At 52.3% G+C, this 14,968-nt stretch overlaps 1 protein-coding gene across 1 annotated transcript in view; it reads left to right on the top strand.

The window, feature by feature from the left end:
• Positions 1-14,366, top strand: part of FBLN1 (fibulin 1) — a 96,629-nt gene extending 82,263 nt beyond the window's left edge. The window contains exon 16 of the mRNA XM_011934760.1: positions 13,530-14,366. Within this exon, the coding sequence (XP_011790150.1) occupies positions 13,530-13,669 (140 nt within the window). The 3' untranslated portion in view covers positions 13,670-14,366. The remainder of the gene's footprint in view (positions 1-13,529) is intronic.
• The last annotated feature ends 602 nt before the right edge of the window (positions 14,367-14,968 follow it).

Raw genomic sequence — 14,968 nt, 5'->3', positions numbered from 1 at the left:
CCACCACAGCATCGGGAGCCAGTAGGCAGGGCTGGGCCGGGCCATGTGGACAGGGTCTAGGGACAGTGCAGGGACAGAGGTCCCTATTCTGGGACCTTGATATGCTGCTGCTCTTGTGAGCTTCTGGGGGACTCCTGCAAGGCATGTGGGCTGCTTCTCAGACCTGCAGGTACCCCGCCTCCGAGATGTCGTCACCGGGATGTAAGATTCACGAGCACATCACAGAGCCTGGCTAGACTGTATCTCTTCTCGTAATCCGCGTGCGTATCACAGTGAAATGTGCCTGGCCACTGGTTCCTGGTGCTGGAAGGCGTGGACCCACTCCCATACCCACAGCCTGTGTTGCTGTGACTGCTGTGTTCTAAGCCCCACTTTTCACATCCATCCCTGCTGCCTGGCCAGAGAGATGTCCTCAGCCCAGAGCTTCCCATCTCCCTTACCTGCTCCTACCCTCTAGAATAAAAAGTGTACAAGGTAGGGAATTTGTGCTTGTCTGCCAGTTGTGGTTACTGCTGCATCTCTTAGAGTGGGCTTACCCCTGGGGGCTCAGCACTCAGGGGTGCCTGGGCTCCAGGCTGGAGAGAAGCACCCAGATCTGCCCACTGGCCCTCTGGCTCTGCAGAGCCGCTTGCATCTTACTCCTTCCTCTTCCCTCCACTCTGCTTCAGCCACTCCAGCCCATGCCTCAGATCCCAAATATTCCATGGCCTCTCTCCTCTCCTGGACTGTAGCCATGACATTCACTTCCTTCTCCTCTTGGTGAACTCCTATTCATCCCTCAAAGCCCATGTCAGCTGTCACCTCCTCTTGGATGCCCTCCACATGCTCCACATGCAGAGTGTGCAGCTCTTTCTTTTGTGCTCTGTGGCTCCGGATGAACCCCTTTTGCAACTCTCCTCATATTCATTCTCCCAACGAGTAATGTATGTATCCCCAGGGGCAGGCCCTGCTCTGAGGAATGCAGCAGTGACTAAGGCAGACATGAATGCCTACCTCATACACTTTTTATTCCAGAGGGTAGGAGCAGATGAGAAACAAGCATAATATATACACGGTCAGATGGTAGTGAGGGCTGTGCAGAGCAGTGGAAGGGGATGGGGAGGCAGGGTGCAGCATGGCGGTACAGCTTTAAATCTGGTGGTCAGTGACATTTGTCAAAGACTCAGGAGCTGAGAAAGTGGCCCATACAGAGATCTGGAGGAAGAGGGCTCCGGGCAGAGGGAATGGCAGAGTGCCACAGTGGCCGTGCCTGGGGAACTCCTTCTAGAAAGTCTGCCATGAACAAGAGCAGAGAATGCTTGTGCCGGGGGAGGGGTGTCGTAAACAGGGAAACACCAGCCGTTGTGGCACTGGGAGTTTTTCTGCTTGACTTTCGATTCCACCAAACAATTCCTGGACGGAAGAGCTTCCAGGGGTTCGTTCATGCAAGGCTGCCGTCTGTTACCCTGTTTGTCCTTGTTTCTTACACACACAGAACAGAGGCACCCATTGGGGTCACCCCAACCCAGCCCCCAGCAGGTGCCCATCACTGGCCACAGGATCCCACACACCTGCTGACTTCCAGAGTCACCAAGGGGTTAAAAGGAGCTGGGAGCAGCCTCTTAGTCTCCAGAGCCTCCCACAGGAATGATTTGTGACCCTCTGAGACTGCTGGTCTGCACCTTCTGAGAAGCTTTTAATATCACTGGGCACATTCATAAATTATTCTTTTTTAAAAATGAAATGTTTTAGCCAAACAGCAATAAAGGCATGTTGTGCAAAATTAGCAAAAAAAACAAAAAAAAACGAAAAAAACAAGAATGATGATGGTATGAGTCTTTTGGCGGCCTCTCCTGACTGTCTTTCCTGACTGTCTTTAAATCTGTGAAAGGACCTCAGTGCTGCCATTACCCAGCCGGCACAGGGCAGGGTGGGGGTGGGGCGGATGTCAGGCGTTTCCAGGTGGACTCTGCTAGGAACGTTCTGTCTGTGGCCAAGGCTAGAACCCGAGCTCTCAGAGTCCTTCAATTAACAGCAAACCCTGTGTGGCCCTTGTGGTGTGCCAGGCACCCTTCTGGGCATGTATGTGTGTATATATATAACCTCCTCCTCATAGCAACCCTGTAGATCATTATCCCCATTTTCCAGATGAGGAAACTGAGGCACACAGGAGCTTCCAGGCTCAGGTGACATGACTTAGGAATGTGCACATCGTGTTGGGACTCTCTGGGGTTCCTGCTGTCATGACTTTCCCCAGCAACCTCGGAGAGGGCAGAGTTCTATTCTGTGAGGCCTGACCCGGTCCTGAAATCTCAGCTGTCACCTCTGCATCCTGACAACGTGGAGCATGGTCCATAGTGTAGGTGTACCGTCAGTGTTCAGTCCATGGCAGTGCAGACAGTCATCTTGCTGAAGATTTGCGAGCCTCTGAGATGACAGCCTGGAAAAGGGACATTGAGGACATGGCCTTGCTCCAGCCTGGGGGGACTCCTTTCTGCCCTGAATTGGCTCATTCCTGGAGCCTCTCAGGAGAAAAGAAGAAAGTGATGGTTCTCCGCCAGCCTCACCTGTCTCCTCCTTGCTGAACTCCAGCAGTAGCTCCCATGGCTCCAGGAGAGAGAAGGGGCATGACTGGCTTGTCCCTCTCGTTAGCCTCTCCCCTTGCCCTCCCTCCTTTACTCATCTGCTCAGGGAAACTGAGAGCACCAAGCTGCCTCGTGTCTCTCCACCCTCCCCGCAGAGCACCCCCCCATCACCTTTTCCTTGCTGGGCACCTCGTTCTTCAAAGTCAGTTCAAGGTTAACCCCTTGGGGAAGCTTCCGTGAGCACCAGTACCTGATTTGGGGTACGTGTTTCTCCGAAGCTCTCCCCAAAGGAGCTTTGCTTAGCTTTATCAGCCTCTGCAGCCCCAGTCCCCTGTGCCTGCTCTCCCAGCGGCTGAGAGCCCGTGAAAAGCCAGACCAGGGCCAGGTGATGTTGGTAACCCCAGCATCCAGCGCTGCAGCCACCCACAGCAAGCACTCCGTGCTTGTCAGATAGAGAAGAGAGGGCTCTGCTCTGACTTGCAGGTGTGGGGCTCAGGACCCCCTCTCTGCACTCAAGGACTGCCCGCCAGGCCGGCCTCTCTTCCCCTCCCTCCCTCCAGACCTTCATTGTGTCTGTAGAAGGAAGCAGAGTAGCCTTCACTCCTGGAAGGCAGAGGGCAGGACTTGGCCCCTCTGGTGTGCCCAGGTCTTTGAGTCAAGTTGGCAAGACTTGAACTCATCCTGCCCTTCGTGGCCCCCTCACCTCAGGGCATTGCGAGGGATTCAGTGTGGCTGGGGCAGTGTGCTGAGAGCGGGGCTGGACGGGGCCATGGGCCTCAGCAAGGTGCGTCTCACCTGCTGTGAGCCCAGGTGGGGGTAGGGTGAAGGGTGAGAAGAGTCCCCTGCAGAGCCACAGCGGGCCCCCATGGTTGGATTTGCCTCCTGGCTCTGAGCACGGTGGGAAGGGGCATGGGAGGGGTGAAAAGGAAGGTGGTAGACGTATTCAGGTAGATGCGATGAGGCTGGAACTAAGGCCGGGCGGGGTTGTGGGGAGAGAAGGGAGGAGAGTCTGGAGACCTTTGAGAATAGAATCCACTGGCCTCAGTGATGGTTTAACCTGAGGGATGGGAGCAAGGGGCCTGTCAAGGGCGACTCCAAGTTCCTGGCTTGGGGGTACCTGCCTGGAGGGTGAGGGGTAGGGGAGGAAGGGAAGTGGGTTTAGGGGAGGAGGGTGGGTCCGTGTTTGGCGTGCTTGGGTTTGAATTGTCCGTCTGGGAGAGGCGTCTGGAGAGATTGGAGTGGACTGACAAGTTTGGGTCTCGGGCCCAGGAGGACCCCACCCAGCAAGTAGGTGGATGGAGGCTGAGGCTGGCGCAGGAGACACACAGAGGGAGGGGAAATGATTTCTTATCCCTCTCGTCTCAGTCACATGTTCATTTCTCCTAAAAGGAGGTGCCTCAGACAGCAGATCCTTCCAGAACTCTCCCAGACCTTGTCTCCCTTTGGCAAGGCCACAGAGCTTGGTGGAAGGGGCAGACAGTCGATGCGAGTGAGCTCTGTGGTGACGAAGCACTGCCGAGATGTTAGCTCCCACGTCACAGGCGAAGGCTGAAGAGCGTTAGTCCAAAGCTGGCATTTCCCTTCATATTTCTCCCCGAGGGGAAAGGTGCCCCCTGGGAGTTGTCTCTTTCTTTCAGCTACCTGCAGCTGTCCCCTCCGAACTGTCTGATGTAGCTCACAGGAGACCTGCGGAAGGAGCACATTTATAACAATCAAGAAATACGGATGATGAGTTTTGCTGAGACATGTTGACTGACACTTGGTATTTTAAATATGCAGCCCAGACACCTGTCCCCCTTGCTGCCCGGGTTTTACAGCGTTTCTCAAGCAAGCAGAGAAGACCGGGTTTCGACTGCACCACCAGCTCCTGATGCGATTCTCTCTAATTGCTTTCTCTGTTTTTGCCACGTGTTTACAACTCAGCTAAGGGCAGTACAGTCAGGAAGTGTCCTGCACGTCATTTGGCAGATAGGAGGAAGGAGATACAGTGGGATGGGAAGATCTGGGCTCTGAGGTCAGTCCCAGCCGGACGGAAACCTGTGGCCCTGTTTGCTCTGTGATCTGGAAGGTGCTACCCATAGAGCCTCATTTTTCTCCCCAGGAAAAGGAGGGCTCATCACTAACTGTGTCTCATCAATAACTGCGATGGGGGCTGAATGCGGCTGTGGGCACACAGGGTCTCTCTGTCTCCTCCCATGTCCCCTGCCGTGTGGCCTCTTTCCAGCCCATCCACACTCTAGTTGGTGGCTTTGTGAGTACTGACAGTATTTCCACATTTTTGTTTGTTTGTTTTTTTTCTTTTTTGAGACAGAGTCTCGCTCAGTCACCCAGGCTGGAGTGCAGTGGTGCGATCTTGGCTCACTGCAACCTCTACCTTCCATGTTCAGATGATTCTCCTGCCTCAGCCTCCCAAGGAGCTGGGATTATAGGCGCCCACCACCATGCCCAGCTACTTTTTGTATTTTTAGTAGAGACAGCGTTTTGCCATGTTGGCCAGGCTGGTCTCGAACTCCTGACCTCAGGTGATCCACCCTCCTTTGCCTCCCAAAGTGCTGGGATTACAGGTATGAGTCACCACGCCTGGCTAATTTTGTATTTTCAGTAGAGTTGGGATTTCTCCATGTTGGTCAGGCAGGTCTCGAACTCCGACCTCAGATGATCCACCCTCCTTGGCCTCCCAAAGTGCTGGGATGACAGGTATGAGTCACCACGCCTGGCCCCACATGTTCTCAACGTTTCCTCTTTGCCGTTGGTCTATGCTGCTCATCCTCGCCTGCAGGAACTGTGGAGCCTCTTGGGGTGAATTACTGAGGCCCGGTGATTGTTTGCACCACAGTTGCCCATGGTGCTTGTGATGGGCAAGCCTGCTTGGGTCTCCTCTGAGCTCCTGGCCTCTCTGTTCCAGCACCTTGTCCACATAACCCTACACTTCCCTTCCTTTCTGCTCATGGCTGGCCCCACATGGTGGCCACAGTTAATTTCCACTGCTATGAGATATTGTACCGTCTCTTGATTCATCATCTCGTTTGCTAAAATGTTCTTTGACAGCCCTGTACACTCCATTACACTTTGTCAGCTAGAATCACAAGCCTCATGTTGGAGGCCGTACTTTAGAAGGGAAGATGACTTGCACAAGGTTACACAGCTGGTCGGTGCAGAGCCACTTAGGAACTCGAGGCTGTAACCCTAGGTCTGTTTATAGACCGGTGTCTAGAGTCAGAGATATGGGACTCAGGCAGAGAGACACCGTCCCCCCACCCCACCCCGCCACCACTGACTTTCATCGTTTCAAACAATGGAGAGGCAATCAAGTGCAACATCAAATAGCAGGAGCTGAAAGATGTCTTCCAGATGGGGCAGAGAATGTGGACCACAGAGCCCAAGAGGCAGCGAAGGTCTCCTCACTGGACCTAAGCATTTCGTGTTCAGGATCCTGGATCCCCAGCACATCAGCTGCAACTTACAAAGCAGAGCCAAGACATGAAAGTGAAGCGCCCGAGGGGACCTACATTTTTCAACGGGGGAAAAAAAACTGCTTAATTATATCTTTAAGAGGCACAGACACGCCAAGGGATACCAGCAGCGTCTGAGACCTGAAGCAGAAATGCCAGGGATGAGGATTTGGAAGATTAACACAATTGAACTCAGCACCGTGGCCTTTTTTTCTTTCTGGGGCTTCAGAAAGGTGGGAGGCAAACGCCCCTGCAGGTAAGACAGACAAGCCAGGCGTGATGAAAATGCACCTCTTTGTCCTGCCTTTTACTGCTGGGGTAGTCCTTCCAAATGAAACAGCTCTCGCCTGGAGCCTTCCGTGGCTCCCCTTTCCTTCAGGACAAAGTGTTGCCTTCGTTCCTAGATTGTGAGGCTTCAGAGACTGATCTTCCTTCTTCCTTCTCTCCTTCCTTCACTCTCTTTTCTTCTTCTTCTGCCGTCATCTTACAATGTGATCGTGGCAGAAGGCCTGCTATGGGCCTGGCAGGGCCTGGGTTGGGAATGGTGGGGCAGAAATGAGCCGACGCTGTCCCTGAACAGGCAGGCCGGCTGTGAGCATCCCCTGCAATAAGCAGATGCGGTGTTGTAGTGGAAAGAGACCAGGTGCCAGGTGACACAGGGGACCCAGAGAAGACTTCTATGAAGCAGTCCAGCTGGTCCCAGTGTCTGGCACATGAGACATGGCAAAGCAGAGTCTGTAGGATCAAATGGATAGATGGAACTGGGCCCCTGGTGGCAGCTCTCTCACGTTTGCGATGCTGCATATGGGCAGTGAGTGTTCCCTGCTACTTCTTCCTCCTTCCCTTGCCTCCTGTGATAGGGAAGTTGGTGGTGGTTCTGAAAGAACAGTGGTATAGAATTGGTGATGGGGAGGCAGCCAGGAGATGACCCAGCTTCTTGGTTCTCTGAGACTGACAAAGTGAGATCCTGGGGCAGTCCCCCCCCAGATGAGGCACATGGCTCAGCTTCATCTGCCTGCCTCTCCCCAAGATTGATACTGTTCCCAGAACCGGCCTGAACCTTCATATTTTTGGGCTTTGCACATGTCCTTCCTGCTTCCTTGACTCCAATTTATTCCTCAAAACCCAATTTAAAGCTTCCTGTTTAAAGCTCCTTTGTGCAGAGTAGTCTCTAATGGATGGATGGATGGATCCATGGGTGGGTAGCCTCTAATGGATGGGTGGATGGATTCATAGGTGGGTGAGTGGGTGGATGGACAGATGGGTTGAGGGGTGGGTGAATGGATGGATGGTTGGATCCATGGGTAGGTGAGTGGACGGATTGGTGGATGGATGGATGGATGGATGGTTGGGTTGATGAGTGAGTGAATGGATAGATGGATGGGTGAGTGGATGGTTGGGTGGGTTGGTGGATGGATGAATGGATGGATGGATGGATGGATAGATGGATGGATGGGTGAGTGGATGGTTGGGTTGATGGGTGGGTGAATGGATAGATGGATGAATGGATAGATGGATGGATGGATAGATGGATGGGTGAGTGAATGGGTGGATAGATGGATGGATGAATAGATGGATGGATGGATGGATAGATGGATGGATGGATAGATTGATGGATGGATAGATGGATGGGTGAGTGGATGGTTGGGTTGATGAATGGGTGGATAGATGGATGGATGAATAGATAGATGGATGGATGGATGGATAGATGGATGGATGGATAGATTGATGGATGGATAGATGGATGGGTGAGTGGATGGTTGGGTTGATGAGTGGGTGGATAGATGGATGGATGAGTGGGTGGATGGACAGATGGGTTGAGGGGTGGGTGAATGCATGGATGGTTGGATCCATGGGTAGGTGAGTGGATGGATTGGTGAGTGGGTGGGAAGATGGATGGATAGATGGATAGGTGAGTGGATGGATGGGTTGATGGGTGGATAGGAAGCTATGAATAAAAGTGGTATCAGAAAGATTCTGCAGGCATTTATTTGGCATCTATTATGTGTCAGGCACTGAGGACCAGCTGAACTGTTTAAGTCCTCTCTCATGAAGTCCTCCCTGGCCATTGGCCTGGGTTCAGTCGAGGTGAGGGCAAGGAGGTATAAGTCATGCTCGAACTAGGCTGGGGATGGAGGAAACCTGTTCCCCAAACCAAAGCCCAGGAAAACGTGGCTAGGCTGGAGGAGTGTGGGCAGGTCCGCCGATAGGGCATGGCCTGGGAAAGGGGGTCCTGGCTTGAGTGGGGTTGTGCACAGACTGGGAGATGCAATGTGGACTTCAGGTCAGAGGGGAGGGATAGAGAAGCGGATTTGGGAAGGGCAGGAAGGGGTGCCCTTTCCTTGAGTGCCTGCTGTGTGCACCCGTACAGTCTGTTGTTTGACCCTCGCAGCATTCCTATTTGTTCTACCATAATAACTTGTTAAATGCAAAGAACCTGAGAAAATCCAGGCCCCAAATCTGACCATCAGTGATTCAGCCTAGTGCCTCCCTTCCCCTTCGCAGCACCCTTTTCCCTAGCGCAGTCCTTTGCTTCCTTTCATGGTGCTTGTTTCACCACGCAGCTGTTTACAATCAGCCTGGAGCTCCAGTCTTCAGCCATTGTAGAGACTAAAACCTCATGAAGTACCCTGGTGCAATGTATTTAGGGACAACCATTTTCTATACGTTCAGGGCTTCCCTCTCTCATAAATCAGTCCAAGAGAAACACTTAACACCTGCTGTATGTTTCTAAGAATTCAGCCACGCTTTGACTGGGAGTCAGATCACTTTAAATATCGGAATGCTTTTTGATAGCTAGTCGTCATTTCTCAGGAGAGAAAAAGGATGACATCGAGTTTGATTTGTTTCTGATTTTGAAGGTTGCTAGGTGTTTTTTTTTTTTTGAGACGGAGTCTTGCTCTGTCGCCCAGGCTGGAGTGCAATGGCGTGATCTCAGCTCACTGCAATTTCCACCTCCTGGATTCAAGTGATTCTCCTGCCTCAGCCTCCCGGGTAGCTGGGATTACAGGCATGTGCCACCACGCCCGGCTAATTTTTTGTATTTTTGGTAGAGATGGGGTTTCACTTTGTTAGCCAGGATGGTCTCGATCTCTTGACCTTGTGATCCGCCTGCCTTGGCCTCCCAAAGTGCTGGGATTACAGGCATGAACCACTACGCCTGGCCAAAGGTTGCTGTTTTTAATCCCTGTTCACAGAAGAGGAAATTGAGACTCAGGAAGGTCAAATAACCCATCTGGGGTCCTACCACGGAGCCAGGTCAGTTTGTATCCTGCAGGTCTCAAAGGGCCTACTTAGAACGTCTGTGGCAGGTCCCCGTCCCACATGGAGCTCACTGCATGAGCACTTTCTTCTTTCTTTCTCTGTCCCAGACTGACTCCCGAGGACGGAGCTTCGGTTTCTCTACATTCTTATTTAGCCAGTGCCAGGCACACGTCGTGTGCGCAGACCCTCTGTGCATCGGAACTGCTGATAATATTAACGAACCCACGTGCAGCCAGGAAGGTGTATTTAAATATAGACATTTAGATAAATATATACATATAGCAACATAATAATATGGTATTATTACATATTTTATCATGTTTATATTTTATATATAAATTTTAGAGTAAATATAAACATTTTATATGAGTATAGATATATATAATTTATATTTACATATAAATACACTTATGTGTAAATATAATTATATGTAAATAATTATATAAATTTATATGTAAATTTGTAAAATACACTTTATCTAAACTATTTAAAATACATTTATATAAATTTGACATACTTTATATTTTAAATAATATATTAGTGTTTTATAATATGTTTTATATGTATAATAGTTATATATCATATATGAAACTACATAATATGCAGAAATATAGTAATAACAGAAACAGATCCTTTTTTTTTTGAGACAGGGTCTTGCTCTGTCACCCCGGCTGGAATACAGTGGCACAATCTTGGCTCATTGCAACCTTGACCTTCTCGGGCTCAAACAATCCTGCCACCTCAGCCTCCTGAGTATCTGGTACTACAAGCACGTACCACCGTGCCTGGCTAATTTTTGTATTTTTTGTAGAAACGGGGTTTTGCCACGTTGCCCAGGCTAGTCTCGAACTCATGGGCTCGTGATCTGCCTGCCTAAGCCTCCCAAAGTGCTGGGATTACAAGCGTGAGCCACCGCACCCAGCTGAAACAAAGACATATCTGACTGTAGTTTGTGGAGGCGCCTGCCATTCCTCCCTACAGTGATTCACAGGCTCACCCAGCCTGTCGCCCTTCTCCTTCAAGCCCCAAACCTCTGAATGCCAGGAAGGGTGGTAAGAACCATCTCTGCGCCTAGTACCAGTAAAGTTGGCAGGTCACTGTGGCCGGCGGGGGCGCCACTGTTGGCCTCAGGCCTGGGGAGAGAAAAATATGACATACGGGGGATCCACGGGGGTGTGTTTGGGTTCAGCCCCGTGAGCCCACACTGACCCCGGTGGGCAGACCGAGCGCAGGGAGGGGCGGGCGGGAGCGACCCGGTCACCAGGGCCTGCCGGCAAGCCCAGGGTGGTGACAAGTCCGCCTCTTTTGCCGGGAGCTGAAGATGTTCATGGGCTTTCAAGCAGGACAAAGCTGCCATGTCATCACCGCGTAGCAGGCAGAGCAAGGGTGCTGACAGCCTGCAGAAGCCTGCGCTTATCTCTCCATCGGAGCTAAAGCCCATGTTTGCTTAGGGAACAGCCTGAAATTCCACCCCGGCTGCTGGGCCTTTCACTTTTGAAACATAAGCCCAGAGAGCGAAAGAGGGAACGTTGCGCTCAGATTCTCCTTCTGAGCGTGAACTTATGTTCCTGACCAGGAACCAGCCACTCGTACCGAAGGCCTTCCTGACCTCTCAGTTCTCCCCTGAACCTTTGCTGTGTCCTGGGCACCAAGAGCTGGAGACAGGCTGTCCCCGTGCACGTTTCCTAAGCCTGCAGAGGAACTGTTCGCAGAATCCAGCCTGGAATCAGCCGTTTGTGGCAAACAGCCGGTAGCTATTTCTCAACGTGTGGTTGTGAAGCTGTAGGCTCCATATTTGCTTTCACAGAGCATCCAAGCAGGTGTCTCAGAGCCAGCTCACACCGGTTCACACCGCTCACACCAGCTCTGGACAGCTGCTTGCGCACATCTCTCCACGAGTCCACTTTCAGTGATGCCACGTGGTACCTGAAGTTGGCCATAGAAATTGGCCTATGGTGTGATCAGAGAACCAGTTGTTGGGTAGTTACCCCACATCCCCACCCTTCACCCCACTTTCGACAAATCCTACTGTCAGAACATGTGGAACGGAGAAGGGGCCTTGGCAGTTCATTCACAAATGTCAGCACCCGTAGGTCTGCCTGTTTGGCCACAGACACTGGGGAGCAGCCTGCAGCCTTGGCTGGTGTAGTTTCCTCTGCAAAAGGGGTGTCTCCTCCAAGAAACCTGTCCTGACTCCCCAGCCCTCCCCACCTCCATTCTCACCCCCGCTGGACAGTGCAAACCCTTCATCAGAGAATGGCACGTACCTTTCATCCTAGATCTTCCACCAGCTTTGAAGCCAGCATCCTGTTCGTGATGTCTGGAACCCTGGGAACTGTCCCAGCGCCTGTCGAGCACATGTGTGCATGCGAAGGGGATCTGCTGAGCGCTCTGCCCTGGTGGGAAGGCTGCCCTGCACAGCTAGAGCTGATGCCTTGGCAGATGCTGGGCATCTGGATCGTGCAGTGCAGGAGCACAGGGGCATGGCACCATTGACTTGCCGGGGAACCTTGGCCTCACAAGGGCCTCAGCCTCTCCACAGTGCAGTGAGGACTGTCCCCTACTCTCACCCCGTACAGAGTATGGGAGAGTCTCTGTGAGCCTTTGGGTGCCCTGCAGAGGGAAGGTAGTGCCAGCCAGGCCTGGCCGGGGGCCATGGAGATGGCAGGCCCAGGCTGGGGAAGATTTGTGGCACCCACTCTCTTGCTCCCCTGGAATCTGCAGAATGCCTGGGGTTGCTCCTCTTCCTCCCTGGCGTGGCTGAGCTTTGTCTGTGCCCCGTCCTTTGGCCATGGTGTTTGCCTGGTCCCTACCCTGGTACAGGCAGAGCTCCCTGCGACTCTCAGCTGTTTCCCTAGAACTGATACCAGTCTCCCTCCACCACCCATCCTCCTTTTGACTGCCCTGGGGACTCCACTGCTGCTCTGATCCTCTGTTACTCCAGCCACTTCTTGCTTCCCTGTTATCACAAACGCTGAACAGTGAGCTCAGGTGTCACCCTCCACAGAGGCATGCACAGCAGGGGGTCAGAGGCATGTCCCATGGGGAACTGGGAATGCTCTGCTTGCAGAAGGATGCAGGGCCCACTGCAATCCTCGGATGTCCTAGGGGAGAGGATATACCTGCTTCGTTTCTTCTCAGGGGTCAGAACTGGGCACAGTGGGTTGGAAGGAGGGAGAAAGATTTCTGTCAGGCACCCATTCCATGCCAGGCCCTTTTCTAGGCCCCCTTAAAACCTGTCAGGTAGGCCGGGCGTGGTGGCTCATGTCTGTAATCCCAGCACTTTGGGAGGCCGAAGCGGGTGGATCACCTGAAGTCAGGAGTTTGAGACTAGCCTGACCAACATGGAGAAACCCTGTCGCTACTAAAAATACAAAATTAGCCAGGCATGGTGGTGCATGCCTGTAATCCCAGCTACTCGGGAGACTGAGGCAGGAGAATGGCTTGAACTCAGGAGGTGGCAGTTGCGGCGAGCCGAGATTGCGCCACTGCACTCCAGCCTGGGCAAGAAGAGTGAAACTCCGTCGGAAAAACAAAACAAAACAAAACAAAACAAACAAAAAAACACCTGTCAGGTAAATGGTGGTGGAGCAGAAAACCTGGGCTCAGAAGCTGGCACTGACTGCAGAGCCACCCGGTTTCCAAGCCCACACCCACAGCTTTCCTCCGGGTTGGGCAGTGCGTGATGGAAAGGCTGTCTTAGCAAGTCGTGAGTTCACTTTCTTTTTTTTTTTTTTGAGACGGAGTCTCGCTCTGTCGCCAGGGCTGGAGTGCAGTGGCCGGATCTCAGCTCATTGCAAGCTCCGCCTCCCGGGTTCACGTCATTCTCCTGCCTCAGTCTCCCGAGTAGCTGGGACTACAGGTGCCGCCACCTCACCTGGCTAGTTTTTTGTATTTTTGTATTTTTTAGTAGAGACGGGGTTTCACTGTGTTAGCCAGGATGGTCTTGATCTCCTGACCTCGTGATCCGCCCGTCTCGGCCTCCCAAAGTGCTGGGATTACAGGCTTGTGCCACCGCGCCCGGCCAGTGAGTTCACTTTCACCAGTCCCTGGAGGCGGGAGCAGAGCCTGAAGTGACCATTTGGAAGGGGATGTTATTCAGGGGACTCGAGCATCTGGCATAGAATGGGACTCCACGAGGTCTAAGCCCCCTTCTAGCTCTGAAACTCCTTGAGGGAAACCATTTCCCAGATCTCTACATTGCTGCAGTGCCTTCTAACTTCCGGCACACCCTCTGCTCTCTCCGCAGGTGTTGTGCGCCAGGTACGGCCCATCGTGGGCCCATTTCATGCCGTCCTGAAGCTGGAGATGAACTATGTGGTCGGGGGCGTGGTCTCCCACCGAAATGTTGTCAACGTCCACATCTTCGTCTCTGAGTACTGGTTCTGAGGGCTGGTCTGCAGCACAGCCACAGGTGCACCTCCAGGCCAGATCATTGCTGCCAGTGACTGTGGCCTGTACTTGTTTGTACTCTCAGACTTTTTTAATGTTAGGTATTTGTTTGTAGCATTAGGCCAACATGTATTAAGCTGAGCCAGATGAGTAAGTCCATCTGACGTATTTTTGGTGTTTAAAAAATGAGTCCAATTGCTCAACTGTTTGGTTGAAAACCCTTGCTCATTTTTTAATGCAAAGGCTAAGTGTCGCCCCCTTTCTCTGCCTCTGGGCTGGGCCTTGCTAAGGGCCAAGGAAAGAAAGACATTTTTTAGGGGGCAGCCAGTCCAAATGCCAAAAGAAGCCCAGTTCTTGCCCTGATTGTATGAAATTTGACATTTTGGTACTTTTTTTTTTTTTTTTTGGCCAATCAGATTTTCTGTGTTCTAAGGACATGGCTGCTGTAGAATAGCACAGAAGTGGACGATACATTCTCCCCAGAAGCAGCGTGACCGAATGCCGTGGGGAGCATTTGGAAGGGAAATTGCAGTTCTGTTGAAATAGAGGAAAATCCCTTGGTAAAGACGCAGCCTGTTAGGCTCGTGTGGGGCTCCAGTACGTTCACCAGGGGAATGGCTGGGATTTCTCGGCACTCTGCATCATCCATCTTTTCTTATAGGTGGGGAAATAAACAACTTTGTGATCCTCCTGATGGCCTGTGCATGACAGTCTTTCAAGAAGAGGGCTCTCTGCCAGCTCAGGAGTCTTCCACCAGCTAAGGGATTGGAAATCTTCCCCCCTCCCGCCCCCCTGCCTCACCCCACCCAAGGATGTCTCAATGCTCCTCCTGCCCCTCAAGGTTCCGGAGCGGGGCCCAGCTTGTGTATCGGAAAAGCTTCCTACACACGTTTTCAACGCCATGCCCACCCTCTGAGAAGTGCGACTCAGGTTCATTCCCTGCCCCATGTCCAGTGCTGCTAGGCAAGCCCAGGGCTCTGGCTTCTGTGTGACTTGCTTCCAGTAGCATCCCTCGTGGCATCCTGATCCTCTCTAGGAATCCCTGGGGGGAAGTAATGGCCCTTCAGCACCCATGAGTCCCTGCCAGACACAGGCGGGGGCATGAGGTGCTTTGCTTATTCCTCCTGGTGGCCCAGTGAGGTGGGTATGATCACACACAATCTTGAGATGGGCAAACTGGGCTCAGAGAGAGGAACTCGGCTGCCAAAATTCACACATTTGAGAGACAAAGAGGGAATTCAAATTCCATCTGAATTTAAGCCCTCTCTAAACCCTGTGTCAGCAATAGATGTGGAC

Source organism: Colobus angolensis, unplaced genomic scaffold (genome assembly GCF_000951035.1).
Source record: "Colobus angolensis palliatus isolate OR3802 unplaced genomic scaffold, Cang.pa_1.0 Scaffold138, whole genome shotgun sequence".
NCBI lineage: Eukaryota > Metazoa > Chordata > Mammalia > Primates > Cercopithecidae > Colobus > Colobus angolensis.
Note: the sequence above shows the minus strand (reverse complement) of the source record. Positions and strands in the feature narration are given on the sequence as shown.